Here is a 27,644-nt window from a genome sequence, read left to right on the forward strand (position 1 = left end):
ATACTGCCAACAACATTGGTCTTCTTCATTTAAAAGTCCAAATGAAAATTCTAGGAAACTTGACGAAAATGATCAATCTACTGTATAAAAGTGGCAATAACCAATCCATGCATATTTGATGTTCTTATATGTTCCAACTGGGACTTGGTTTTACGTTTATTTGGTACTGATTTTTGGGGCGAGTCGTTTTGCTAGTTGTTAATGGGACCAAACTGGCTTACCCTTTGTGCTTCCTTTCAGCTATTTCTATGCCAAGCAGTAAATGCCAAACGTTTTAACTGATTCTCCTTTATTATATTTTTTTAATGGATCCACGTGGAACTTGAATAATTTGTTCTTGGAGAGGGTCCAATTTATCTGCTTTACATTTAATATCACTGTATAAATGGGGCTTACAACCATTTTGCATGTCCTAAAAGCCTACTTATCAATTATTAATGAAAGCCATTGATCAAATATTGTCAACCCCAAAATTAAGCCTGATTTAACTTTTAAGCGTCTAATCAGTCGTTTCCTGCTAGGCTGCAACTTGGTTTCTTTGCACTGATCCGTATAAAATTTAGAATCTGGTTAATAAGAAATGCAATGGCTTATCAACTTTAATCCTACTGTTTTATGACTTTAAATGTTAAAGGCAATATTTAATACAAGTAGTTTACAGAGAAAATCGCCACCAATTATTAAATCAACTAACACAACCGACCCGTCTGTGACTTATTTAAGAAATGAAGTACGGCAACAGAAGAGTCCTGGATGATAATAATATTCACGAGTCGTTCTCTATAAGAGATATATTTTTCCTTTCCAAGCTTAGCAAGTTAGATAGCTCAAAAATGGTAACAACAATCTCGACGAAGGCAGTGATTTTGGTACAGGTTTGGGCACTGGTCTTAGCTGTACTCATGCCATTGCTCTCAGGAGCCGTGGATACTCATCAAGTGAAGCAATTGGCAGCTAAATTCAATGTGACTTGTATACTAGTTTTTGGAGACTCAAGCGTTGATCCTGGCAATAACAACTATCTTGCTACGCCCATGAAGGGTAATTTCCTTCCTTATGGGAAAGACTTCTTCAGAGGCCGCCCAACTGGACGGTTCAGCAATGGAAGGCTAGCCACTGATTTTATTGGTAATTTACTGACATGCCTCTACAAAACCCTTTTCAGAGCATTACATATATGTCAACCAGTCTAATTTTTACAATTTTGAGTCTTGAAAGGCCCTGCATCATCTTATTATTGGAATCTATTCTGACCAATTAGAAGCAATTAGATAGATCCCCACGCACATAAAGATTGATGTTGCTGAAAATGTTGGATATTTCGTCTCGTTGATTTGATTCATCCTTTATAACAATTAAGATCAAGCTCCTAAAACATTTTTGAAATTGTTGGTTCAATTATCAGTCATGTTTCATATAATTCATTGTCAAGAGAACAAAGGAAAAATTGATTTTGGTCAATAAATATTGACAATTCTCTCTGCTTGGCTGTTTTATTTCAGCTGAAGGTTTGGGTTACACAAAGGCAATTCGACCCTTCCTTAGCAAGAGATTGAGGCCACTTGATATCTTACATGGTGTTAGTTTCGCATCAGCTGCTTCTGGTTATGATGAGCTCACCGCCAATCTCTCTGTAAGTCTTTAAATCTGTCCCTTCATTGCGGTTTTACTTTGGAAACATATATAATTTTTGAGTTCCCTTTTCTTTTCCTTGGTGAAACAGAATGTCCTGCCTGTTTCCAAACAGCTGGAGTATTTCAGGCACTATAAGATACGGCTGAGTCAATTGGTTGGTGCGAGGGAAGCAGAAAACAATATAAAAAATGCCGTAGCTGTGATGAGCATGGGCACAAATGACTTTCTCCAAAACTACTACTTAGAACCTGTTCGCCCTAAGCAATATACTTTGGAAGAGTACCAAAATTACTTGGCCTCTTGCATGTCTGAGGACGTTAAGGTGCCTCCCCGTCTCTCTGCTATACTATATCTTCAGCATTAAAATAAGAAAAAGAAATGGAAGGAATGGGGATGGGGAGGTTATACAAACAAACTCTAAAATAAACATGTAGCCTAGAAATTGCCGTATCATTTTGATGGTAGATCACCTTAATTTTTCAAAATTCTCTTTTGTCAATCATTCTTTTACCTCATTATTATAGTATTAATGTCATTTTCTAATTAAGTTGTTTCAACTATTTTTATAGGTTGATATTTAATGGAAATTATGTCATTGGGAAGTTAGGTTTAAATGATCAATCACATTTGAGCCATACTTTTATTCTAGCTATTTTTGGCTAATACCCCTAAATTATTGCTTTTAGGATAATTAATGATTTCATAATTGATGGCCCAAGACAGGGAATGAACATAAAAAAAAAAAAGAAACTTCTATCAATATGGAATTTAACTTAATTCATTCATGTAATTAATTTTAAAAGATAATATTTAAAATGTATGTAATTCAAATTTCAGTACTATGATCTCTTTAATTCTTACTCATATTGTAATTTTTTTATTAAAAAAATTAACTATTTAACTAGAATTGAAAGTGAAAAACTAAGTTTTATTACTCTTTTACATCAGAAGCATGAAATATTAATTAACAAGTTTTACAAATCTCAATAATTATTTTCCTAGCTACCTTCTGTTGGTTTAACGTTTAATTTTGCATGTCGTTTAATTATTGCAGACGATGCATAGGCTTGGAATTACACGATTAGTCGTTGTTGGGGTCCCTCCCTTGGGCTGCATGCCCCTTGTCAAGACTCTAATGGACCAGGAAACATGTGTGGAGAAGTATAACAATTTCTCCTCCTCATTCAATTCCAAGGTAAAAGTGAAGTTGGCCGACTCGAGAACAACATTAGGGATGAAAATTGGCTTCGTTGATGCTTATGGCATCATTCAGGATGCTGTGAACAACCCCAAAAAATATGGTAATTAGCTTTGATCAATCCTTCTTATTTCTTGTTCTTTACTTGGTTTTAAAATGCAAAAGAATGATATCCATACATATATATATATATATATATATATATATATATATTCTGAAACACCCAAAAAAATGACAGGTTTGACTGAAACTTCCAAAGGATGTTGTGGAACGGGGACCGTAGAGTATGGAGATACATGCAAAGGCATGAGCACATGCGCTGATGCATCAAAATATGTATTCTGGGATGCTGTTCATCCGACAGAAAAAATGTATGAGATAATCGCTGACCAGGCCATAGATTCTCTCCGAGAACAGCTGATGGGCTAGCTAGCTGAGATTTTAGGTAGATCGATAAAGTAATTAACTATTCTTGCACTAAGGTCTAAGAATAGATGCAAGAAAATGTTTGGCTAGACTAACATTTCAGTTTGTCTCGTTTGGTTAATCCATGTTTCTTAATAGTACCACTTTATTGCATCCAGAAAGACATGATTATATGACTTTTTCCTGCCCCTTTTGCATGCCTATAACCTCAAGATATGATCGCCATATGAATGTTTTATAGATTCAAATAATTGGTCTTAGATCATGTATCCCTCGATGAACAGAAACTTGAGAAAGACAATTTAAGTTCAACATTTGTTGCAATGTCTCAATTTCATGTTGAGATAATTTGAGATTTTATTATGATATATAAGTAAAAATTTAATTTTAAATCTATAAGGTATTTTTAGTAAGATAAAATCATGAGATTTTTTTATCAAAACAAATAATATCTTGCATGTTAGATATGGATCTTCACATTTTAATGAAATTATCAAATTATCATTATATCAAAAGTTTTCTAGTGGATTTTTTTTCTTTTTTTTTTTTTTTCTGGTATCCCTATGATTTGTATTTTTTTTCAACCTTTCCAGTAAATGATTTTTAAAATATTAGTTGAAATTAATTTTTAATAAATGATTTGTGGATTTCAAAAGAGAAAAAGAAATAGTTTTGAAAAATTATAAACCCAAAAATTGAAAAATCCTATCTTTTAATATAATCACATAATAATTTTAAAATATTAATACAAATGAGTACTTGGTAAAAAAAGTTAAACATGAACAAAAATTTTAGCACAAAAGATATCACATTAATTAATTTATATTTAGTATGCATACGTTAACAACTAGGGACGGGTGGAGGCCGTCGCCTCAAAGTTTTTAACAATGTGTTTGGATTGACGGAAAAAAAAAGAAAGTAAAGAAAAGAAAAGTAAAGGAAACAAAACCCTTTTTTTTTTTTTGTTTGGATAAATATTTAATTTACAATGTGTTTGGATCGAGGGGAAAGGAAACTAAAGTAAAAGAAAGTAAAGAAAACAAAACTTTCCTTCTCTTGTTTTGATAAATATTTAATTTAAAAAAATGAAAAGAGGTGAAAACCAAATAATTTTTTATTTCTCTTGTAAATATGATTTTTTTAATACCTTAATTTGGAGAAAAAGCTAGGAAAAAAGAAGTTGATTTTTTTTTTTTATAAAAAGACTAACATGTTAATTTTTTTATTAATACTAAAAACAAAATAAAAAAAATCTAAGCAGATTACAATCATCTTATAATTTTTTGAAAGCAATCTCTTTTTTTAAGTAAGTTTTATATATATTTTCCAATATAAATTTTTTTTATAATTTTTTAGTGATTTGATTTTGATGAATGGTTGAATATAAACAGATATATTTTTTGGGTTTATGAGATGTTAAACTAACTCAAAATTTATCAATGCATATTTGTAAAACATCTTCTTATTTCATTTGATTAAAAATCATTAATATAGCAGCAATTGTGAGATCAGACAATATTAGAGTTGGCAACGAGTTAGGTCAAGGCGAGTTTTTTCTTGCCCCGAACCCGACCCTAACCCAGTATTATATAAACTGTATCTGACTCGACCAAATTTGAAATTAATAAAATATCATTTTTTAAATATAAATATTTAAATATATAATTATATAACTATATATATAAATAATTAATTAATTAATTAAAAAATAATTTTTTATATAATATCGGGTTGGGTTTGCCTAAAACTAGAACTCGACTCAACCTTGATTTTTTCTTAGCCTTACTTGACCCAACTTAACCCGAAACTCAATTTTCAAAAAAAAAAAAATCGACCCTATGAGATTGGGTCGAGTCGGAACCCGTCGGGGACGGGTTAGGTTGTCGACTCTAGACAAGATAACAAATATATTATAACTCAGAAATGCTCTAAAATCATAGACAATGAAATGTTATAATTAAAAAAAATTATTATAATGAATCATTTCTTTTTTTTTTACTCTTTATCCAAATAATGGCTGTTAGAATTCATTTTTTTTCTTTTTTTTATTAATATTTATCTAAACATAACATTAAAGAAAAAAGGGAAAAAGGTGAAAACCAAATAACTTTTTTTTTCCTTATAAATCCAATTCTTTTAATACCCCAATTTGAAGGAAAAGCTTGGAAATGAAAGTTGAAAAAAAAATTTTTTATCAAAAGACTATTATGTCCATATTTTTATTAATACTAAAAACCTAATAAAAAAAACTTAAGTAGATCACAATCATTTTGTAATTTTTTAAAGTCATCTCTTTTTTCAGGTAAGTTCGTATATATTTTTCAATATAAAATTTTTTTATAATTTTTTAGTGATTTGATTTTAATAAATGATTGAATATAAATAGATATATTTTTTAGGTTTACGAGAAATCAAACTAGCTCAAAATTCATTAATGCATATTTATAAAACATCTTCATATTTCACTTGATTAAAAATCATTAATATAGCAATAATTGTGAGGCTAAAAAAAATAGCAAACATAATATGATCTAGGAGTACTTTAAAATAACAGGCAATGAAATGTTATAATTGAAAAAAAAATTATTATAATGAATCATTTCTTCTTCTTTTTTTCACTCTTTATCCAAACAATAGTTATTAAAATTTTTTTTATTAATTTTAATTATCCAAATAAATGTTACATGTATCATTTTATTTCTTTTAAATTTTTTTTTTATTAATATTTATTCAAACATATCGTAAAAGTTTATAATATTTATATAAGATTTAATTTTTATATAAACTTAAATAAACAAAAAATTATGATTTTGCCTTATCAAAAATTAAATATAAGGTTTTCGTTTTTCAAATTAAAAATCTTGATTCCGATTTTTTTTGGAATAAAATGTTTAGAGAATTGAAGATTGAAGACATAAATATGTAGTATTTTAAAAATGTTTAACTAAGTAATCCCCAACTTCAACAAGAAACATTTTATAAGCAGACAAAAAATTTCTTCTCTCGAACTAACCAAAAACCAATATTATAAATAGCTCTAATTATGACTTAGGAAAGGTTTTTTTTTTTTTTTTTGGTCTTTTTAATAAAAAGAGACAAAAAAACATGTGATTAAATCCCTGCCAATGGAAAAGTATTAAAAAGATTTTGGGAAAATGAAATTTCAATCCATTACGTTATACACTTTTGGAAACTGAATACTGTTAATTAATAGATCCAATAAAAAAAACTCACAACCAAATCTGTGCGTGCATTAAATTTATATGTACAATGCATTCAATGGATCGGTACTCCACCTACACATACAAAAACTAATGAAATAAATTTATAATAGCATGATTTTATATCACTCAATAATCATTCAAATATCAATCCTGGATCATTGAGTCTACGACAGGACGATTAGCAATAAATAACTTGGTGTATGTCATCTCAGTTGGGTGAATTGAATCGAAAAATACATATTTAGATGCATCAACACACACATATGATCCTGGATTACACAGAAATCCTGCTTCTAAGTAACCACTCCCACAGCAGCCATGGCTAACCTCATCAAAATCTACAGGGAAAAGGAAAAAAAAGGTAATATGTGATGTAACTTCTGACACTTTGTTTAAGATAAATTAGAAGTTTTATTCTTACCCTGTTTTCCAACGCCTTGAATCATGTCAACCAATGGTGTGAAAATGTCAATGTAAAAGATTTTTGCACTAAGATGAGCTAATCTACCACGCATGGAATTCACTTCATTTTGGAGCATTTGGTTATATTCCATTCCAACCCGAGAATATTTTTCAATGCAACCACGTTCGAGGATTGCGTTTTGAGAGTTGAGGGTGATGACAACCGGTAAACAACCCATTGGAGGCAGTCCAGTAACTGCGATTCTCCGAGCTCCTTCATCCCCTAAATCCTGTGGTAATGAGATTACGAGATACTACTAATTAATCAAATCTTGCAAGTTCGAGCTTGTAAGTGTAGTAAATTGAGAGCTTTCTTAAAGACTGCCCCCTAGGCCATCCTGAAAAAGGTGATTGCGATTCCTCAATCACGGGAATCGGGAACGCTTAATGTTTGGACCCCATGCATTCCTTGCAATCTTTCTGGATCTCGATTCGGACTCAACTACCATACGATACCTTAACTAGCTGTTATAACTATCCAGTAAATGTTTGTACTCACTGTTTGATCCCTAAAGTGGGCAATTATTCACAGTCAAATGATCAAATTTTAAACTGTTCTATGAACCATCGTATCTATATCATTTATAGTTTATCTTTAATTAATAACAATCTACTCATTCATACTATAAATTGGAATTTTTTATTTATGAAGCTAATTATTATATCCCTTTAATTTGATAATTGTAGCTGCAGTTCTCAATCCAAACCTGTACGAGCCGCTTCACATTTTGCAAGATGAACTGTTGATAAGCTGAGACAGTATAATCCTTTCGTCGAATTGGTAAGGTGAAATAGTTGATTACAAAGTCATTGGTACCAGCACTGACAAGAAACACAGCTTTGTTAATAATATCTTCCATCCTTTTCTTTCCAATGGCAGATTGCAGTCTTTTTTTATACTCTTTAAAATACTCCAACTGCTTCGGAATCGAAACCACGCTCTGGGATTGAACAAAAACACTTAAAGAGTCAACGAATACAGATTATGTCAAACGTAAATCACTTTTAACATTCTACATATATCTAAGTTTATAACATATCAAGGAGAAAAAAAGGAAAGGGAATTCAGACAGATATTTGTGGTGTAAGTGGATCAAATCCAGATCCGGCCGAGGCGAAGCTAACTCCTGTCATTAGCTCCTCAATGCTAAGGGTTGGATCCAAATATGGTGGCAAATATTCTTTTATGCCTATATATGAAGCTGTCTCCATGCACAAATCAAAGCCAACAGTGAAAATAAACTCACAAAGTCAGACAAAAAGGGACCAATTATTGTATGTTCAATTTCAGTGTATATAATCAACCTACCAACGAGATCAGTAGAAAGATTCCCGTTAGTAAATCTACCGGTCGGCGTTTGATCTTTGAAGTCCTTTCCATAGGGAGGAAAATTGCTCCTAAACAAGGTCTCTACATAGTTATTATTGCCAGGATCAACCGTCGAATCTCCAAAGACAAAAGCAGCCGAGACCTTGTTGTTGAAGGGCCTTTGCTTTACTGAAGCTTCAGCTTTAGCAATGAAAAAGAATACTGACAAGCAGAGAAAGGGAGGAAGAGAATATTTATGCCGAGGTTCCATGTAATCAGCTAGTTGATTTTGGGAACTGATCAGTGTGTAGATTTGAATGCAGGTTGGGATATGCTTATTTTTATATAGCTCCTGTTAGTTGTGTTAAATTTTTTGTCAGTTATAAAAATGAAAGTGGGTCACGCACCAGTTGAATTCTCTTGATAAAAAATTGTTCGTTGGGTACAGTGTTTCGTCACCATTGCTGTTTTAAGTTCCGTTGCTGTGGGTTTCGAAACCAAACATTTCCTGATTAGTCATAGCTTCTCAACGACCTTTGCCAAGGAAAGTTAGATTTTGAAATTACAGAGCAAAATTTACCAAATTAACCAGTCAGAGGCTTTTCATATATTGCAATGCTATCATTTGACAAAAAATTATTTTGGTAAGTGAAATTAGTTGTTGGACTAATAGAAAGTATAAACTCTTATATGGTAGTTCTTAAATTTTAAATTGGTAACCAACTTAAAATCCATAAGTTGAGAAGTCCTTTTATGTATTCAGATTATCCTACTTCAGAAATAACGGACCTATCACGTAATATAAACTTCATGTGTCGAGATAATGACCTATCACAAAAGAGCTAAAGTACAGGGGCAAAACTTGTTTTGATACCGTATTAAATTTTAAAATGAGCATCAACAACGGATGTATCATATGACATGAACTTCACTTATAAAAATAATGGCCTATCGCAAAAGGACTTGCGAAAGAGCCAAAGAATGGAGGAAATACTTAGCTTTGATATCATATTAAATTTTAAGACGAGCATTTAACTTAAAAGTGTTGAGAAGCCCTTATTATATTACGTGCTCAAATTAATTTTAATTTAACAATTGTGAGATTTAAATCCCACATCTATTAAATTGGAGTAATTTGGGCACATAATATAATAAAAACATATTTATTTGGTTTTCAATTAATTTTAAATTAGACATTTATCGTAAAATTTAACCTAGTAATTGTGATTTTAACGTTGTAAACAAAACAACTACCAAGTCATGGAACTTGCCTTTTTTATTCCCATTTGATAAGAGTGACTGAACATGTTGAAACTTGAAAGTAAGAAGCTTCTGCTCGAAATTTGGTCTTTTCATTTTCTTTACTCCCACCGACAAGATTATCAAAGGATCTTACTATGAAATTTAGATTATACTGTCATATCATGCAGGATAATTATTTTTTAACCAAAATACGGGATAATTAATTGATCAAATAAAATTATTGTGAAAATCGACATAATAGAGTTTGTCTGTGACCTGTATGCGGTGAGCAATGGACAGATCTTATGAGAACGTTAGCAAAATGATGTTGATCTTATCCTCTGCTCAATCTTTCTGTCGAATCTATCTTGAATCTGATTCATTGGTAATCTAATAAATATATGTATCACTTGACCAATTATAAATATACATTGTGCCCCGTAGATTTCAGAACTCAACTTTAATTTCTAGTCGATTGAGGCTATCGCTTTACATTAATATTATTAAAATGCAAGCAAATTAATCAAAACTGTGAAGAAACTGCGGACTTGTTTCTTTCTGTGCTTTGAACATTCTTCCATTCAAGCAATTGATCGAGTTCTCATCAGTTCTTTATCATCGTCAATAAAAATTTCTCTTTTGTTTTGTCTGTGTGATATATCCACATGCAAATTTCATCACATGAATGCCTGGAAGGCAATATGTAGTGATCCTCGCTTTATAATTGGTTTATCATCACGCACAATGGGGGCCAGGGCTGGTGCCTGCTCCTTGACAGTTGGGCCTAATGGATTAGATTTATTGCCAGTGATCGCAACCAAATATATATATATAAACAATTAAATAAATCTGCAACTTACCAATCGGGTTGAATGCTGCCATTAATAGCATATGGACCAGGTCTCCGGTTCAAGCAAGTCATTACTCATCACGTGGAAATTGCATTATAATTGGAGAAATTAATGTGGCTGTCCTAACACTTTCTTCTAAAATCAGTTACTTCTGCGACCATTCTCCAAGCAGTTACATTCAAAATTATTGAGGCTTTTTTTGGGAGGAGATGAGCAGCTTGGTGACTATAAGGTGAGTTGGGTTCGTCTGGATCTTCAGTCAGAAAGTGGGTGTTGGAATTTACTTTTCGAGATGCATTCTCACATTCAAATCGGTCAACTGCTTTAAAATTTTTGAAAGAAAAAAAAAGTTACAGATCATAGAAAAAGTTTAAAGCTGAAGGGTTGCAGGATGTATTTATGAATCTTCTTCTTACCTTATAATAGAGACAAATGGATGCTAACATCACCGAATTCGATAAGAGTTGAGAAGTCCACGTGAAGCTTGAGGAGGATTCATGATAGGTGAGCGTAAGTTATATTTAACAATCCCATATAAATTGGAAGTAAGTTAATTTGTTGCGAGGCATCAAGATGAGGTGTTGATAGGATATTAATGGAGATAGTGAGACGAGCTACTTTCATAAGCAAAAATGTCCTATTAGGCGAGCAACCTAAGGATAAGCTCATGTTATGGTGAGAAGTCTAGATAACAATCCTCCTTAAAAGTGACATGACAAATTGAGTATGTGTTAAATTAACGAGACATGAAAGTTGATCTTATTGACTGAATAATTAGATGTAACAAGAATAGATTGATTTGTTGGTAGATTCATTTATTGATAGTATCATAATAGTCCATAATAATTATCTGTGTACGATGAGATTTATGCTTATCAATGGGAGTTGGGACCCCAGAACTCACATGGTCGATGCATGCCATTACGCTTCTTTGAATATATAAGAAATCAAATATTCAAAGCATGACTAAAAAAAATGAAAACTTAGAATGACTGAGGAAATCTTAAAACAATATACCACGACTTATAACAAGTATAGAACAAAGACCGATTTGATTAATTACTTTCTATTTGTAAGTAATAACACTATTATAATTAAGACTCCACGATTCATATATTTATATTATATAAAATATTAAAATTTTTATATTTATATTATATTATATGCGAAAATTACGTATAATAATTCACAAAGACATGAATGTACAAAATATATTTTTTATTTTATTAAATTTATATATAATTATCATTAAAATTTTAAGTTATATTATATTTATATATTTTTTTATATTATATTTATATCGTATTTTACATTATCAAATCTCATTATAATATAACTGCATGACCTTAAAGTTGAAGAATTTGCATGGATGAAACAGATTGAATAGAGATAAATTAATAATTAATTTGCTTCATAAATTTGCATTTGCTCTTCAAATTCTAAATGTATTTGATTTACAACATACTTTCCTCTAACTGAGTACTCTGGCGCCTGACTTGGCGTGTTTTCTCAATGGAATTATAATTAAAGCTAGACTAATGGTGACCCATGCATGAAGCAACATTACCAGCTCGATAACTGAAACATTTAATGTTGGATTTTTTTATTTTTATTTTTTTATGTTGGACGCTTGAGTAAATGTGTTCAAGGGAGTTATTTGTCCAAATTGAAAAGACCATTTAAATTTAAAAAGATTTAAATAAAAAATTAAAATTTGTTAAATAAAATTGAACATAATTTTTAAATATATTTAAATTTTAGGTAGGACTTTAAATAAAAGAATTAAAGTTCAAACCTGAATAATAATATAATTAAAATATTATAATTATATAAATATATATATGTGAAATATTTTTAAAAAAAAAATAATTTTTAAAAATTTTTATTATATAAATTAAGTTTAAAAGTTAATTTAAGATTTAATTTTCAATTTAAATCAAACTTGAAAAAATTTTAAGGTTTAAAATATTAGGTCAGATTGAACATAAAAAAATATATAAACTATTAATATTAAATATAAGTTCAATTTTAATTCAATTTAATCATAATTTAATTCAACTCGATCCATAAATATTTTTACTTAAAAGTTAATTATCTTTTATTAGCAGCCCACAAACAGGCATGCATATGCAATGTACCCCAAATACTGTATTATACCATTCATTAATAATACAATTAGGTCATCAATCTCTATAGATATGGCACGCAGCTCTGTTTGTACTTTCCATTCAGGTAAAAAAAAAATCTTCACGTACAATTAGAGAAATAATATTATTAAAGTGGAACTGGAATTAAAATTAAGAGGTCATGTTTAGTTAATAAGATAATAGATAAAATAAAATAATAAGTATTTTATATTGTATTTGATTTATATTTAAAAAAGTAGATAGAATTATTAAAAAAATTAATATAAATTATAAAAGGATTAATTATTTTCTTGCTATATAATGATTTAATGCTCCTAAAGTAAAAAAAAATTATTTTTAATCTATAAGATTAAATTTATATGTTTTATTATATTTTAAAAAATTATATTAATAATATAAATTATATAAATTTTTTTAAAAAAAATTTTACTAATAAATAAATTATTCTATCATAATTTTTATATATATCAAATATAAAATAAAATAATATTATTTAATCTAATTTTATTTATAATATCATAATGTCATATTCTATTATAATATCATGTATTAAACATATCCATAAGTTTTTATCTAAAATTAATCATAGCCATCGGTTGATTCCGATTACCGACATTACTCACTGAAGCCTTTTCACCCGATTCACCAAATCATTACCGCCGCATTTGCATAACAGTCTCCATCTTTCTTTGGTTTTAAGTCTTTAATCCTCCACTTTCCCAGTTGAATTTTTTTTCATTTTTTAAATGTTGAAACGTGTGGCCTTATAATTTACCCGTTGCAATGAGTTTGATCTTATTCCATAATTAATGATGTCAACGCTTGGGTGCCAAGAAAAATGGATTTGCATAGAGGCACCGACCGCATTTATATCCACAAAACAGACTGATTTGAAACATCAGCCAGTGGAGAAACAACTAAGCAGGATTTCAACTGAGTTGGTGCACAACTATTCTTATACCCGATTAGATTGACACAAACAAATCATTCATGAAATTTTCTGATTATTTTGGAAGTAATACATGTAATAAACCCAAAAGCATATCTACCTTTTTAAGTTTTTACTTGTTGATTGTAGGAAACATATGGCATAAAGTCATTGGTAAAAATCTTGTACTGATTCTAAGAGAGTAGATTACAATATATCCTGCGAAGATATCCTTAGCAACAGCTGGGATGGAAAGGAGTGTCTTGAAAGGGCAGTGCCTTTAGACTTTTAAACCAGGAATCTTAATGGGAGCAAGCATTTTGAAAAAGCTATGACTATAAGATGTATATCCAAAGAAACAACTCAGAATTCTTTCGTACTCCCTCTCCAACCCTCTTTTTCAAATGTACATAATCATTATCCTTGATATTCCAGTAACTTGAATTACAGGTTAAAGGGGGTAAAACTCTTATTATCTGGGAAATTAATGTTTAATTCAAGTATCAAATCCAGACAATTTACGTCTTTGAAGAAATACGTAAAAGAAATGATGGGAAGGGTTTTGTTTAGGTGATCATACATATGGAGAAAGTGCTACCACGAAAAATACTATAAAATGCCAAATTTTTGACGTCTTAGTTGGCACAAAGATTTAACGGTATTAGACTTTTATTTTTTTATATTTTTAATTATAATATAATTTATTTGTTAAATGTTTTTGTTTTTTTATAAAAATTAAATTTTTAAAAATTAAAATTAAGTTAAAATTTTCAAAATCTCTTTTTTTTTTTTAAATTCCATATCAGTTTTAAAAATCAAGAGAAACTTTTTATAAGAAATGGGACTTGCTTTTTTAGTTGGATTTTGTTTGAGAGAATATGTTTTTGTATATAGATTTGTTTCATGCTTTTGGTTTGTTTGGTACATAAAACACAATTGTAGTATTAGCTTTTAATCTCTCATTAAATTGTAATATTTTTTTTTGTTGTGTAATTTTTAATTTTTTATTTGATATATAAATACAAATTAATGCATTTAAATCTTAAATTTTATTTTTATAATATATTTTTAAAAAATTATTGACCTCAACCAATCCCTAAGTGAAACGGTAATACAGCACTAGTGTAACATAATTTCCTCCTTCAGGTTTGTAAAACGGGATAAGAACAGAGATGTTGACCCATTGCATGGCTCGGTCCGGTTTGAATGGCGTTTTGTATTGGATGTTTTGGATAGATAGAAACTGCAATCCAGTGCCCTAGCAATCCTGCAAATTTCATTAAGGTGTTGTTTGTTGGGGGTTAATCAATAAAAAGCTATGATGATTTATATGATCTATAAGTGGTTGTTCAATTGGTTAAAGTCAATTCTCTTCGACGAAAAGATTTTAAATTCGAGTTTTACCGATAGTTATTTGTTGGATCATTTCAAATGTACGATCTGCAGTCACTTGTTTTAAATTATCAAACTATCAGGTACGGCATAACTTGTTTTGACCTGAGCAGCCTATCTACCCCATATTTTTCTTATCAAAAAAAAAAAAATTGATGATTTATATGTAATAATTAACTTATTATATTTGATAAACACTCGATGATTTTATGCAATAATATTTTTATATCATCAGAGTGATCAAATTACTATCTTATAAAATAATTTAATTTTTATCTTAAAAAATAAAAATTTTTATTACTGAGATATAATGATATATAAAATTAGTAATAATTAATATTATCCATTTAATATGTGAATTGCAAATTTGATTTCTTTTATATTTTTAAATTAATATTTATTATAACAACTTAAAAAATGATTTGTGCAATTTTTTACTTTTTTAATGTTTTATATATAATATAATGTCTTTTTTTCTAATTCTAATTTTAATGGATTAATTTTATTTCCTAATTCAAAATTTTTTACATAATTTATATTATAAAAATTAATTTACTTAATAAATAAATATATTTAATAATTCAATAATATTTATTATAAAATAAATAAAATATTACTATATTTTATGAATTATTATCTTTAAAAAATATTTAAATCATTAACTTTTGTAATTATTATAAAAAACGATTATTTTATATTTTTAAATAAAATAATATTTGATTTTTAATAATACTAAACATAAATATTTTTAATTCATATGAATTAAAATAATTATTAACCAAGCTTCAAATTATAAATGATAAAATCATTTTGATAATAAAATTATTTCAATAATTATATTCTAATATAAATTTGAAAATGATATCAGTGAACATGTGATCCGGTTAACAACACGAGCAAATCTTGTAAAATTGTCTTGGGTTTGGGTCTGGGAGTAGTTTTTTGGGCTAATGAACCCTTTAATACAAAACGGGCTAAATTATTAACCTGTCATTTTCTAGGTATTGGGCATCATCTAGGTTATCTCACCCAAGGCCCATCGGCTGCCAATTTTTCCATTTTCATCCCGCTTTCCCTACTCCGGCATGTGCTCAAAATACTCACAGTAAGTATACGTTTTCTCTAGAGACAGACACAACATCATTTCAAAATTTTAAGGTGATTTTGGAAGGTGTAAACGTTTACTTTGCTTTTCTTTATCAATCTCATGTAAAGGCATGATTTGGCCACAATTATTGATACACTTGCGTAAATAATTTAATTAAATCAATTGAAAATAATCTCAATCCTCACCCTTACTATTAAAAAAAAAATTTGGGACATAACCAATTTCTGAAAGTAAGTTATACCTACAAAAAGTTGAAAATGAAATGATTTGATTGAAACTTAATGATGTGTGATGCTATCATAATAGACACGGTTAAGAATTTAATTCCGGATTAATGAAGAAACGTGCAAAAGCAATCTTGTCTCTACTATAGGGCTAAAAAGCCTAAACCTCACGCACATGGCCATGGGAAAACACAAGGGTCACGCCATGGTGGACCCTTTCCTGACTCTTTCTCCACCAACTATTTGTGAACAAAATTTTGAATTGTTTTCTCTTTGTGAAACCATGACCCACTTGAAAATAATGTATTGTTAGACATAAAAATTCTTCCGCATTTGACCGTTGAAACATAGGAGTAGGTGGGAAACTTGTCAAACAGATACTATGAAATGAGGTTTTAATTTGATAGTCTTTTTATTGATTGATATTTATACAATTGTTTTTCAAATTGGATCCCAACAATTAAGTGATTAATCAATACAAAATTTAACTACACCAATCTGTTCTCTTGGATCGTTTGACAAGGTAAATTGTCACATGGTTAAATGAAGAAGATTTAATTTTAATAAAAATCTTTTGTTGCAATGGACCTAATGTTCTTGTTTTACGTTTCTTAAATTTATTGACTGATCATAATTTTTTTTTTTAAATGGTCAAAAAGAAATCAAGTCGGTGCACTTGTACTAGGAAACCAAAAGGTCCAGTCTACAACTGTTCAACTTATTCAGATGCAATGGATCGAATAAAAATATAGCATATTCTCATTACGAGAAAACAAATAAGGAGTAGAGCTAGTCAATTTCGCCGTGCTTGATGCGGACGTGATTTGCTCTAAGAAGAAATATATGCAGTCTAATTTGGTTAAGAAATCAGAAGGGAAAAAGATCTTGATGGCTTACTTCATCTTCAAATTCTCATTTAAGAAAAGAAAAACAATTTTCTATTAGATAAAAATTTATTTTTAATACATTGATCGTATTTACTGTCAGTATATATGATAATCTTTTCATTAAATAAAAAATGGTATTCATTTGACTTTATTTTTCATTATGAATATTAAAAAAACTTTTCAAAGGAAATGTTAGATGGTTCTGAATTACATGATATCCCGGAAAACAGGTCATCAAAATTAAATTAATTTGATAAAAGAAGTCCAATCTGAACAAAATAAAATAAGGAGGAGCTCTTACATGTTTTAGCTGGTAATTTTATAGTATTCTAGTTTTGGCAGCGAATCTAAACAATTTCTACCTTTCATTTGTCATGGAATAAGTTTGCAATTAAAAGTAAAACTTGTTATTGCATTACGAGGGGACCAAAAAGAAAAAAGAAGAAGAAAAGAACCCATATCTTCAAACTATTTTTTAATTATAGCAATCCTTTCTTCACCATACTAATCAAATTTCCTGCCTTACTGACAATCCTGTAATAGAAACAATAAGAATTGAAATATGGTTCTCAAAGGGCATTTGTGCACTTGCTTCAATGTGCATTGGACACCGACGATCTAACTAGACCTCTTATGTACAAAAATCCCAAGGACACCATTAGGAAAAGGAAAAATCGAAAGGGAAAATGCAAACCCAAGAAAAAGAAAAAAATCGAAAGGAAAATGAAAACTTTCACACACTTGAATACTAATGCTTTTGGGACTTTGGGTCGATACTGATTCCTGGAGCCCTGTCCGAGAAAACTATCAAGAACTTGTCTAAGTGATCCGATTATGATCCTTTATTATGCGACTCCCCAGTTATGCTGCTCTCTGATACTGATTTCGATGTTCCAGTTGAAACCGTGCTGGAGCTACTACCTGAATCCAGATTAGTTTTTTCTGAGCTCATTGAGCTTAAATTCGGCCTTAGTCTTTGGACCGATGATTCGGACCGATGATTCGGACACAACTTCAGCTGGAAAATTGAGTAAAGCCTTGGAACCACGCATCTTGAAAGCTGCCCTGTCATAAGCCAAAGCAGCTTCTTCAGCTGTTTCGAATGTGCCTAACCACACGCGTGCACCTTTTTTCGCCGAGTCACGGATCTCCGCGGCGTATTTGCCCCATGGGCGACGCCTGACACCCCTGTAATGCTTCTGGGCGATGGCCCTGGCTGGTTCAAGCATGTTTGTAACGGCAGCTTGGTTTCTTGGGGGTACTTGAAACAGATGATGAAAGTTATTGATTGCCAGGTCATTAGCGTTTGGTTCGTTCAAGACTTGGTAGATGAACATGTCTTGAGAGTCGTTCTCATTAAATGGCAGCTGATGATCACTCTGGGACTGGTTGACTTGAACCATGGATTCCTTCCAGGCCTTTTCTTCTCTATGGGATGTCATGTTGGTTTCCAGAGGCTTTGTGGTATAGTGTTTGATGAGGCCTCAAGTTTGTACAAAGTGGCTCTAGACTTGTATTTAAGAAAGAAGAATCTTGGGTGCATGTGGGGTTTTTCCTTGGAATTTTATTACTTAGCAGAAAGGAAGGTGAGAGGAATCAGCGTCGAGACATGATTTTGTCCTGCCTTGGTCTATTCTACTTTATTTCTTCATTGGCGTTTACACAAAATGAAATAGTTTTCTAGTTATTACCGGACCCATCTCTTTTCCTCCAAATATATTTATTTCTTTAGTTAGGCTCCTCTAGCCTTTGGCATATGAATTATTAAAGAAAGTCAAAGAGAAAATTTGGAAAGGATGTGATATTTGGCTTATAAACTGTAGATTTAGATAAGAATAAGACACTAGCTGAGGTCGGTTTTGAAAGGGGTTTGTCTTAGCCTCAGAAAGTGACAGATGTTCTTCATTCCGGAAAATGGGATTCTTTTGTGTGAATAATTTTCATCAATTATCATGAAAATTAGGAACAAGCAAAGTTGGGTTTGATGTCAATTTTGAACACATCATTTTGTTGAATATAGCGTATCGAGATTGGCTTTGATTGCGTAGAAAGACTACGAAAACATGTGCAAATACATTGTAAAGCAAAAGGGCGAAAGCCAATGATTTCCTATGAAATCATCTCAGTCTATACTTTTATAGATTGACAGTGAATTAGGCATAAAAAAAACTAACAAAAAATTGGAAGTAAAAATGCTGGGACAATTCTGCAATTGATTGCCAAAACAATGGCAAATACCTGAATTTCTAGTCAAGATCGCTTTATTGAAGGTGAAGTCATCGGGGTGACTTTGCACCAATCTAGATGCGATGAATGACGCAAAGAGTTTGGCATTCATAGAAATCTTTGAGCTCATCATGCCGTCATATAGAACACCAGAATCCCCTTGGGAGAAAAGTTCCAAATCAATCTCCATCTTGACTTTTCGACAGCTGAGATTTTCGTGTACAACAGAAAAAAAATGTCGAAATACAACTCTATTTATTCATAAATCACAAAATCATGGACCACAACTTTGAAAGTAGAAAGAAAGAATTAAAATGGCCCATACATGTAAAGTTTTTTTCCCAAAGCTGGTCCAAAGAGAAGATTAATTGTAAACCACAAACACATGGTTTTGAATGAAAGATGAAAAGAAAATAGGGATAGGAAATTAATGGTTTTTTTTTTTTTTTGGTGTAAGGATCATTTAACAATGAAAATACTTAAATTATTTGAATTTTTTCATTTTTTAAGTTATAATTAAAATTAAAATTTGAAACTCTCAATCGTGAAATTGATTTTAGTACCATTAAATTGACAAAATTAAATTTGAGTTTACATTTGTTATTTTTTTCATTGAAAATTAATTGTTAATATCTTCAAATATGTTTCTTCACCCAACATTTTACCAATACATGATTACATTCTTTAATGCATGAAAATTTGACATGAAGGTATTGCATTGATAAGATACAAACCTTAAAGTCTAATTGATCACACATTCGAGATTTTTTCAAATATCGAACTACAAATTTAAAAAAAAAAAAACCGTAACGTGAACAAAAATAAATTTAAATCAAACACATAAAGGTAGTTATAGTAATCATCAACTCTAACTCCAAAAAAATAAAATGGAGAAAAAGTTTTACACTGCTTAAGTAGGCTTGCTATTGAAACAACTGAGACGAGCAGATGCATGGGGAGAGTTGTACTAAGGCCCGAAAGGAATTACTATGAAATGGTGGCCCATTGGGCAAAGGCTACATTAATTGGGTCTACCAGCACTTGGTGGGTCTTTATGTTTACCTTAACAAAATTGTGTATCTTCAAAAAAAAAAAAGAGAGCAATCAACTACTAAAACCTTGTATTTGTATGCAAGTGATAACCCAAGCCACGTTACCAGAGTAAATAAATATCACTAAACTACTCAATCCCTCAATCACAAACAAACAATGAAACAAAAATAAGAACAATAACAGTATTCATCTGTTTTTTATGAATATAAATTAAATTCCCTCCCCACACATTTTTCCTTCACTTAAATGTCTTATCCCTGCTTTTTTTTTTTTTTTTTTCCTTTTTGTCTTTGAAATTATGATTGGCATTGAACTCAGAGACCTCTAGTACCACTAAGCTAACATTTCAATGGTCATTTGCTGTTTTAAGATCTAGTATATTGAATTTAACTCAGTCATAGTAAAATGCAAATCTATACTAAACCAACAAAACAAAAGCAAAAGATGCAAAACTCTCAAATAAACCTATAAAGTATAAAGTAAATGTCTAAAAGTATTTCTAATATACGGGTATAGTGTATTTTGTAATCAAAATCAAGTAAGTGATCATATAATTAAATAGATTGATCAATAAATAGCATGATGATTTGTCTGCAGTACTTTCAATGCAAACCTCCCCCTTGAGAACCACTAACAGAGTCATCAAGATATGCATGAACTCTTGCTTTGTTTCCTCTTTGCTGAGGTCCTTGATTAAAAGAATTAGCTGCCGGCCTCAGAATTGGGTTTCTCTGCATCTCGTGTTTTGGTAAAAGAGTAGATGTTTGAGCAACAGCATCAAGACCGCTTTTTTGCAATATTACTGATCTCCCTTGCCCTTGCGGAACTGGATGGTAAGGACCAACTGGAATATAATTGCCTAGTCCTCGGTTTTCGATATTGTCAGCGCTTTGCCAAAATCCAGCGTAATTATTCATGTTTACATCTAATAATGAATTTGGGTTATTAGCATAACCAAAATTTGTAGCATTGATGCTGTTATTGGCAACAATTCCATCAGAATTCTGGTTGAACGCAATCAAACCAGACTTGGTCTGGTAAGGCATAACAATATTCTGCTGCGGAGTCTGCTGATTTTTCAACAATTCAAGCTCTCTCTCCAGCTTCCTGAAAAGCCCTAGAGGCCCTTGAACTGGATCTTCTTTCCATGCAAAAGCTTCCCATTCAAGGGACTCGACGGCCTTTTTCCTTTCTTGGAGACTAAGATTTTCGAAGATACCTATCATGTTTTTTACGCCAAAAATCTTGTGAACTTCTCGGAAATAATTTGTCCTACTTGCCGGGAAGTGGGGAGCAAAAACACAATCGCTCTCGCACTTTCTCCTTTGATGCTTGCAAGATGCGCATGCATGGCGAGAATTTAAGGCTTCTTCACTGTTTCCGACTGACATTATTCTTACTATGCACAAAGAATATTAGAAAGAAGAATAACAGGGTTGTTTGAGAGAATACTGGTTTTTTTTTTTTTTTTTATTTGAAGGGCTTAAGTTAGGGTTTTATAAATTAGATTAAAGTTCAAAAACTCATTATTGCCCTTGAGGTTTATTTTTTTTTTTTGGAGATACTACATTGAGGTTTATTAGTACTTAAATTAAGCTGGTTTTAACTAATAAGAAGTATTATTGTAAATGGTGCAAATCCAAACCAAAAGAAAGAGTTTCAATGAAATTCAATAAACAATAAACTATAAATACCTAAGAAAATTGTTTGTTTTTATGGTTATAAAACAATATAAACATCACAAGAAATATTGTTTTACATCTTCAACTTAAACTCTTTCTAGCTTGTCTTATAATATATTGAGGGCCGGGAGATGCATAGTTTTGTTCTTCTTTTCGAGTCTGAACACAAATGCATGCCCTAGGCTCCCCCGTGACCTTCCCTTTGGTGAACAATTCGAACGTCCTCAATTTCAGGCTGTGGCGGCTGCCATTCCTTACTTGATCCTCACCGCATTTCCGATTAACCCAAGATGAATAAAGTTATGATGAGGACTTTCTGTTCCAAGAAAGGGCACTTTCCATTGGACTCGTATGAATGGATATCTCACTCCACTAGCTACCACTAGTTAGGCCATCTTTCAAGATTAAGCTAAAAGTGTTTATGAGATGTATTGGCCCGGTCCCATCTGGATCTAGATATTATATCTCCATTCAACAACATGTTTTTTCCTCAAATTTAGTTCTGCCCAATAATTTGGACCTTAAGACCAACTAATTTTTGTAAATGATACAGTCCAAAACCATCCAGGCCTGCCCAAATCATTTTTAAAAAATAAAAATAAAATAAAAAACACCTTATTTTTTATTTTTAATAATTTTATTTTTCTTATTAAATTTTAAAACATTTATAATTTAAAATATTTTAAATATTATACCATAATATTATATATGTTTATTTTTTATATAGCATAAATGACATGGAATATATATAAATATAAAATAATATATGTTATATATATATGTGATAAAATAAATTAGATTAGATCGAGTTTGAATTTTATTTATTAAAATTTGAGTTCAACTTATTTTTTAATTGGATCTTATTTTTTATTTAAATATAATTAATGGATTTAATATTTTTATTTAAATTTATTTAAATATGGAGAAAATTTTTGAGCTTAGATTAACAACACAATCTTTAAATATGTCTAAGATACAAATAAAGTTATCAGGACATTCTCTTCTAAGTTACGCCATTTCTTTAATGTATAATTCGCAAAGTTAGCTTGCTGTCAAGATGAGTATAAATGCCGTCAATAACACTAATTCATTTTTTTTGACTTCTAGGTTTGAAGTATCAAATTGGTGGGGGCAGAGGTAAGCTAATCTGAGGTCAGCCCATATAAGCACAAAGCACGAAATTATAATTATGGTGTCACGCAAATGACAATTTGTGAAGGATAGTACGACTTTTTGACTTATTATTTCATCATCATGGTGTTTTGGCTAATTAAGCAAACTCCTTTCTTATCAAATTATCACCATCATTAGTTCTATGCCCTCTCCCTTCCTCAACACTTAAACCAACTAACACCGGCACCAAACCCACTTTAGTCACCTATTTCTAGTCATGTCCTTGCACTTAAAGAAAAGAAAAGCCACCGTGCAATCATTCTATATTGAATCAGCTACAGCTAAAGTTGGGTGATGGGATTGTAGCAGGTTGTTAAAAGCCGGCCCTCAACTTCCATTTCTTCTCATACTTCACAATCTCCCTCCATTTTCTTCTCATAGTTGATCGTAGTTTTTTATAACTATAGAAGTGGCGAACCAAATTAAGGGTCATTGAAGGAAGGTGCAAGCCGGGGGAGAGAAGGCCCTAGCAGAGAAAATGAGCACAGCAAGATTTATCAAGTGTGTCACTGTTGGGGATGGAGCGGTGGGAAAGACTTGCATGCTTATTTCATATACTAGCAACACTTTTCCAACGGTAATGATGGGAGATAATGGAATATATCATGGATGTGGGGGATTTGATCATGGTGATTATTATGACATCAAGAGAAAAGTAATAATAATGCAATTGCCTTTTTTTTTTTTGGATATAGGATTATGTTCCAACAGTATTTGACAACTTTAGTGCCAATGTGGTGGTGGATGGCAGCACAGTGAACCTTGGCCTATGGGACACTGCCGGTAAGTTCATGCGTCTGCAGCCTTATAATCCTAGCTTCCAGCATTTCTGTGAAATTACTGATCATTCAAATCAATGCTGTGACATCTCAGTGAATTTTTGAATTTCAGGACAGGAAGATTACAATAGGCTAAGACCTTTGAGTTATAGAGGAGCTGATGTGTTTTTGCTGGCCTTTTCCCTGATTAGCAAGGCCAGTTATGAAAATATCTACAAAAAGGTAATGTTTTTGCTGGCATGTCTATGTTCTTGTTTCCACTTTCCAGTTTTCTGTAATGTCTTTCTTTAATTTAACATCCTCAAGTTCATTAACTTTGACATAACTACTGAATTCGTGGCTAACAGTGGATCTCCGAGCTAAGACATTATGCTCCTAATGTGCCAATTGTGCTTGTTGGAACCAAACTAGGTAAGCTAATCCCATCATTAAAATCAGTACAAGCATAATTCAGACTGTCCCAAAGTTTTCAAAAGAACATAAAATTGCTCCATTTGCATTCTTAGGCACGTAACTCTGCATTTCAGGATATTTGATTACACAAACATCTTATTTCATTTTGGTTAGAATGTACATTTAGAGTAGTGCATCATTCTCTGTATTATTCAATTCTGTTTTACTTTTGACTCTAATCCAATGCAGATTTGCGAGATGACAAGCAGTTCTTGAGTGATCACCCAGGAGCAACAGCAATAACGACTTCTCAGGCAAGTTAACTATTAAAGCATCAAATATAAAGTAATTACGTTATTATGCATACCACAAATATACTTAAATATTTCTGAACTATCGCTGATATATAGTTTATTGTTTGGTTCAATGAAAACTTGGTGAGCAGGGAGAGGAACTAAAGAAAATGATAGGAGCTGTTACTTACATCGAATGCAGTTCCAAAACCCAACAGGTACCCTATTTCTATGCATCCTTTATCCTACAATACACCAAAATTTCCAAAATCATCTTAATCATTTTATATGTAAGTTTATAACAGAAATTTTGTGCTAGATCATCGACCATGAAAGAAATTTTATAGGTTGTATTAGAAGGAAGAATTGTCTTTTCCTACAAAATTTGTTCAAGGATAAGCACTATCTTAATAATAATTTCCTAATTAACTATGTAGAACTGCAAATATTTGAAAGCCTAACTTTCGTTTGTTCTGTTTCTTCAGAATGTGAAGGCTGTTTTTGATGCTGCAATAAAGGTAGCTTTGAGGCCACCAAAACCAAAGAGAAAGCCTTGTAAGAGAAGATCATGTGCTTTCCTTTGAATCTCAATCAGCATTACAGTCAAATACTTATTAAAAACTGTTTGCAGATAAATACTACTATCTGCTATACCTTTTATCATTATTTTTTGCATAAATTCCATGTGAAGGTATGAAAGATCTCTAAGAGCAGATTAGAGGTCTCTTAAATGAGTCAAACTATATAAAATGCTATCTATTATTGAACGAGTTCACTTTTTTTGCTGTGTAAGTTCTTTTTAATCATCTAACTTGTCATAGCTAGCTTTTCAAATGCCAGAGCCTCATTACAATTTTCTGGGTTACAATTTAGAACATTTGCTTGCTTTCACAGTGGAGTACTCCAACTGTGTACAAGCGGTTGTTGGTCTGCCTGAACATTATTTCAGCTCCAATGATGCTGGAATGTTTTCCTAATTAAAAAACAATGACAATCAATGCTCAAGCTTGCTATTTGATAGCAAATTCTTTGTTTTTCTTCCGAGACATCTTTACGGATAATGTTACCTGGAAAGTGGAAACTATGTTATACTAATCAAGTTGATTAAAAGGTAAACCTTTGGTGTTCAACAAAACCATACCTAGCAATTTGAGTTTGGTTCAGATTAAAGAGTTTCAGATCCGCTTAACATGCTCCCTGAACCATGTGTTGTGCGCCTCCACCAATAAATATTTCCTCGGTCTAAAACATAGTATTATTTTCTTCTTCTCAGAATCCAAAACTGTTTGATCCTGTTAATTTCTTGTTTCAAGCTAATTAGTTGAACCAATTTATCAATGATCCAGTTGTAGACCCACAACCCTTTCCCCCAGATTGTCAAAAGGAAAAAGGCCAGAGGTTTAAGGTTCAGTCATTAGAACTAATCAAAGTCATAGTTCTTAAAAACCATTGCTATTGACTTTTTTCCCTATTCGTTTTTCCATAGAAAATGTTATGGAAATGTGATCAGTACAGAGGAAGTTGCCATGAACCAAAGTTCCGTATCATGTCCACAACAACAAAACGAGTTGAAAAAATATATTTTTTTCTGAAAAGGTGGGTTATAATTAATTCCTCTTTAAATTAACAGTTCTTTGGAATCTTTTTACCATGTTCCCTTTTGCGAGACAAGTAGAAAAGATTCTCTATTCACTGCTAAGAATATATGTTAAGCACTAATAATAATTTTTAGCAAGTACTAAACATTACCTGTTCACTGCTAAGAATACAATATTCCAAATCTATTCCTTCATTTCAGTTTCAGACAGTCCAATAACATTACCCAGCTCAAATCCTCTCCCAATTTTTCGTGCCATAGGTAGATGAATTTATAAAAGCAGAATTAAAAAAAAAATTTCAAGAATAGTGGAATATTGTATGATGGTTTGCATGTGCACCCAAATTTAGGCATTTAAGCTTTAGCCATGTCGAGTATTTACTACAAGCACGTTTGCATTAAGTGACTGTTTCTCTTTAGCGCATTTCTAGCTTACACACACACATACCCATTTTCATGTTGCCTTTTCCTTTGCCTTTGATTGATTAAATACCAACAACATTTATTGTAATCATGTGCATTCAACTTCTTCTCTTTATTTATTTATTTAAAACTTTAACTGAAATTAATTTGTTCTGACTTTTGCTTCTTTGTTTATTGTGATGCTTTCATGTTGAAAGGGGTATCGGAAATAAATTACGGATTTTTTATAAATGAATTGAAATTAGCTTTTTATTAGTTATTACATTTTTTTATTCAGTCATATGGGAATAATCTCACAATCTAATCAACTTTGGTGTATAATTAAAATAATTAAATAAACTTGTGCTACACAAAGTTCATGAGTTAATCTAATTATTACATTTTCTTATAAGAGGGTATGGGTTGACATTCGATTTTATTATCAAAACAATCTTATTTTATGAATAATTTATAAATTTAATGTAAATTCTTATTGAGACATGTAACATGATTTGGCTCGAAAGTGGAGGATTTTTTTTTTTCACCAAAACTTTTATTTTTCAAAAAAAAAAAAGTTATATCCCAAATATATATGGAAGAGTTTAATTCATTGCAAAATTTGTCATAGACAAATTGGTAGGAGCAGCAAAAGAGAAAGTGACACAGAAACAGAAATAAGTAACAGATAAATAGTAATGTACGGAATTGCAGCAGAGATCCCCCCACTCTCTCACAGTCCTGCAATGAGTAATGGGTATGGTTCACTTCCGCTAATCTCCCATTTGTTTTTTTTTTTTTTTGGCCAACGCTAGAGTACCATTCTCTTTCGATCATCATAATTAACAAAGCCAAAGCCCTTTCACACGTTTGAAAAGGCAGCGACATAAAGGCCAAAGTGCCAAAAACCAAAACTTTCCCCAAGTACGGTACTGGTCTACTTTCTACTTCAGTTTGCTAAAGCTAAAATCTTTGATGGGATCGTCTTCCGCACTTTCTGTAAACTTTGTTGTCTG

At 31.1% G+C, this 27,644-nt stretch overlaps 4 protein-coding genes and 1 pseudogene across 5 annotated transcripts; 2 read left to right on the forward strand and 3 right to left on the reverse strand.

Moving 5' to 3' along the window:
• Positions 1-654: 654 nt before the first annotated feature.
• LOC111318717 (GDSL-like Lipase/Acylhydrolase superfamily protein) lies at positions 655-3,435 on the forward strand. The gene is made up of 5 exons (XM_022921591.2): positions 655-1,128; positions 1,503-1,633; positions 1,724-1,957; positions 2,690-2,936; positions 3,072-3,435. Exons 1-5 carry the CDS (start codon positions 726-728, stop codon positions 3,260-3,262), a joined length of 1,206 nt encoding a protein of 401 aa, XP_022777326.1. The 5' UTR covers positions 655-725; the 3' UTR covers positions 3,263-3,435.
• Positions 3,436-6,494: 3,059 nt separating this feature from the next.
• Positions 6,495-8,597, reverse strand: LOC111318718 (GDSL esterase/lipase At5g45960-like). The gene is made up of 5 exons (XM_022921592.2): positions 8,255-8,597; positions 8,017-8,147; positions 7,653-7,886; positions 6,905-7,175; positions 6,495-6,821 (listed from the first exon to the last, which is right to left on the reverse strand). The coding sequence occupies exons 1-5, from the start codon at positions 8,523-8,525 to the stop codon at positions 6,628-6,630; spliced, it is 1,101 nt and encodes a 366-aa protein (XP_022777327.2). The 5' UTR covers positions 8,526-8,597; the 3' UTR covers positions 6,495-6,627.
• Positions 8,598-17,493: 8,896 nt separating this feature from the next.
• On the reverse strand, positions 17,494-18,800 carry LOC111275006 (pathogenesis-related genes transcriptional activator PTI5-like; annotated as a pseudogene).
• A 1,550-nt stretch (positions 18,801-20,350) lies between these two features.
• LOC149511321 (uncharacterized) lies at positions 20,351-22,080 on the reverse strand. Its single transcript, XM_089755683.1, has one exon. It carries the CDS (start codon positions 21,701-21,703, stop codon positions 20,915-20,917), a length of 789 nt encoding a protein of 262 aa, XP_089611809.1. The 5' UTR covers positions 21,704-22,080; the 3' UTR covers positions 20,351-20,914.
• Positions 22,081-23,498: 1,418 nt separating this feature from the next.
• Positions 23,499-25,399, forward strand: LOC111318719 (rac-like GTP-binding protein RAC13). Of its 2 annotated transcripts, none has more exons than XM_089755208.1 (7): positions 23,499-23,744; positions 23,863-23,950; positions 24,059-24,168; positions 24,294-24,357; positions 24,589-24,657; positions 24,789-24,850; positions 25,118-25,399. In XM_089755208.1, exons 1-7 carry the CDS (start codon positions 23,646-23,648, stop codon positions 25,214-25,216), a joined length of 591 nt encoding a protein of 196 aa, XP_089611334.1. In that variant the 5' UTR covers positions 23,499-23,645; the 3' UTR covers positions 25,217-25,399. The 2 variants fall into 2 exon arrangements, with proteins under 2 accessions (XP_089611334.1, XP_022777329.1); XM_022921594.2 differs by having other exon boundaries at positions 24,589-24,653; positions 24,785-24,850.
• The last annotated feature ends 2,245 nt before the right edge of the window (positions 25,400-27,644 follow it).

The sequence above is a fragment of the Durio zibethinus genome, chromosome 26 (assembly GCF_047325235.1).
Source record: "Durio zibethinus cultivar Kanyao isolate XHJ-2024 chromosome 26, ASM4732523v1, whole genome shotgun sequence".
Taxonomy (NCBI): domain Eukaryota; kingdom Viridiplantae; phylum Streptophyta; class Magnoliopsida; order Malvales; family Malvaceae; genus Durio; species Durio zibethinus.

Coding starts and splice junctions, on each gene's coding strand:
- LOC111318717 (XM_022921591.2), top strand. CDS start 726: ATGAAGTACGGCAACAGAAGAGTCCTGGATGATAATAATATTCACGAG. Junction 1,129..1,502: donor GCTAGCCACTGATTTTATTG/GTAATTTACTGA, acceptor GTTTTATTTCAG/CTGAAGGTTTGGGTTACACA. Junction 2,937..3,071: donor GAACAACCCCAAAAAATATG/GTAATTAGCTTT, acceptor AAAAAATGACAG/GTTTGACTGAAACTTCCAAA.
- LOC111318718 (XM_022921592.2), bottom strand. CDS start 8,525: ATGGAACCTCGGCATAAATATTCTCTTCCTCCCTTTCTCTGCTTGTCA. Junction 7,176..7,652: donor ATGTGAAGCGGCTCGTACAG/GTTTGGATTGAG, acceptor TCATTACCACAG/GATTTAGGGGATGAAGGAGC. Junction 6,822..6,904: donor TCAAGGCGTTGGAAAACAGG/GTAAGAATAAAA, acceptor TTTTCCCTGTAG/ATTTTGATGAGGTTAGCCAT.
- LOC149511321 (XM_089755683.1), bottom strand. CDS start 21,703: ATGTCAGTCGGAAACAGTGAAGAAGCCTTAAATTCTCGCCATGCATGC.
- LOC111318719 (XM_089755208.1), top strand. CDS start 23,646: ATGAGCACAGCAAGATTTATCAAGTGTGTCACTGTTGGGGATGGAGCG. Junction 24,358..24,588: donor GCTTGTTGGAACCAAACTAG/GTAAGCTAATCC, acceptor AATCCAATGCAG/ATTTGCGAGATGACAAGCAG. Junction 24,658..24,788: donor AATAACGACTTCTCAGGCAA/GTTAACTATTAA, acceptor GTGAGCAGGGAG/AGGAACTAAAGAAAATGATA.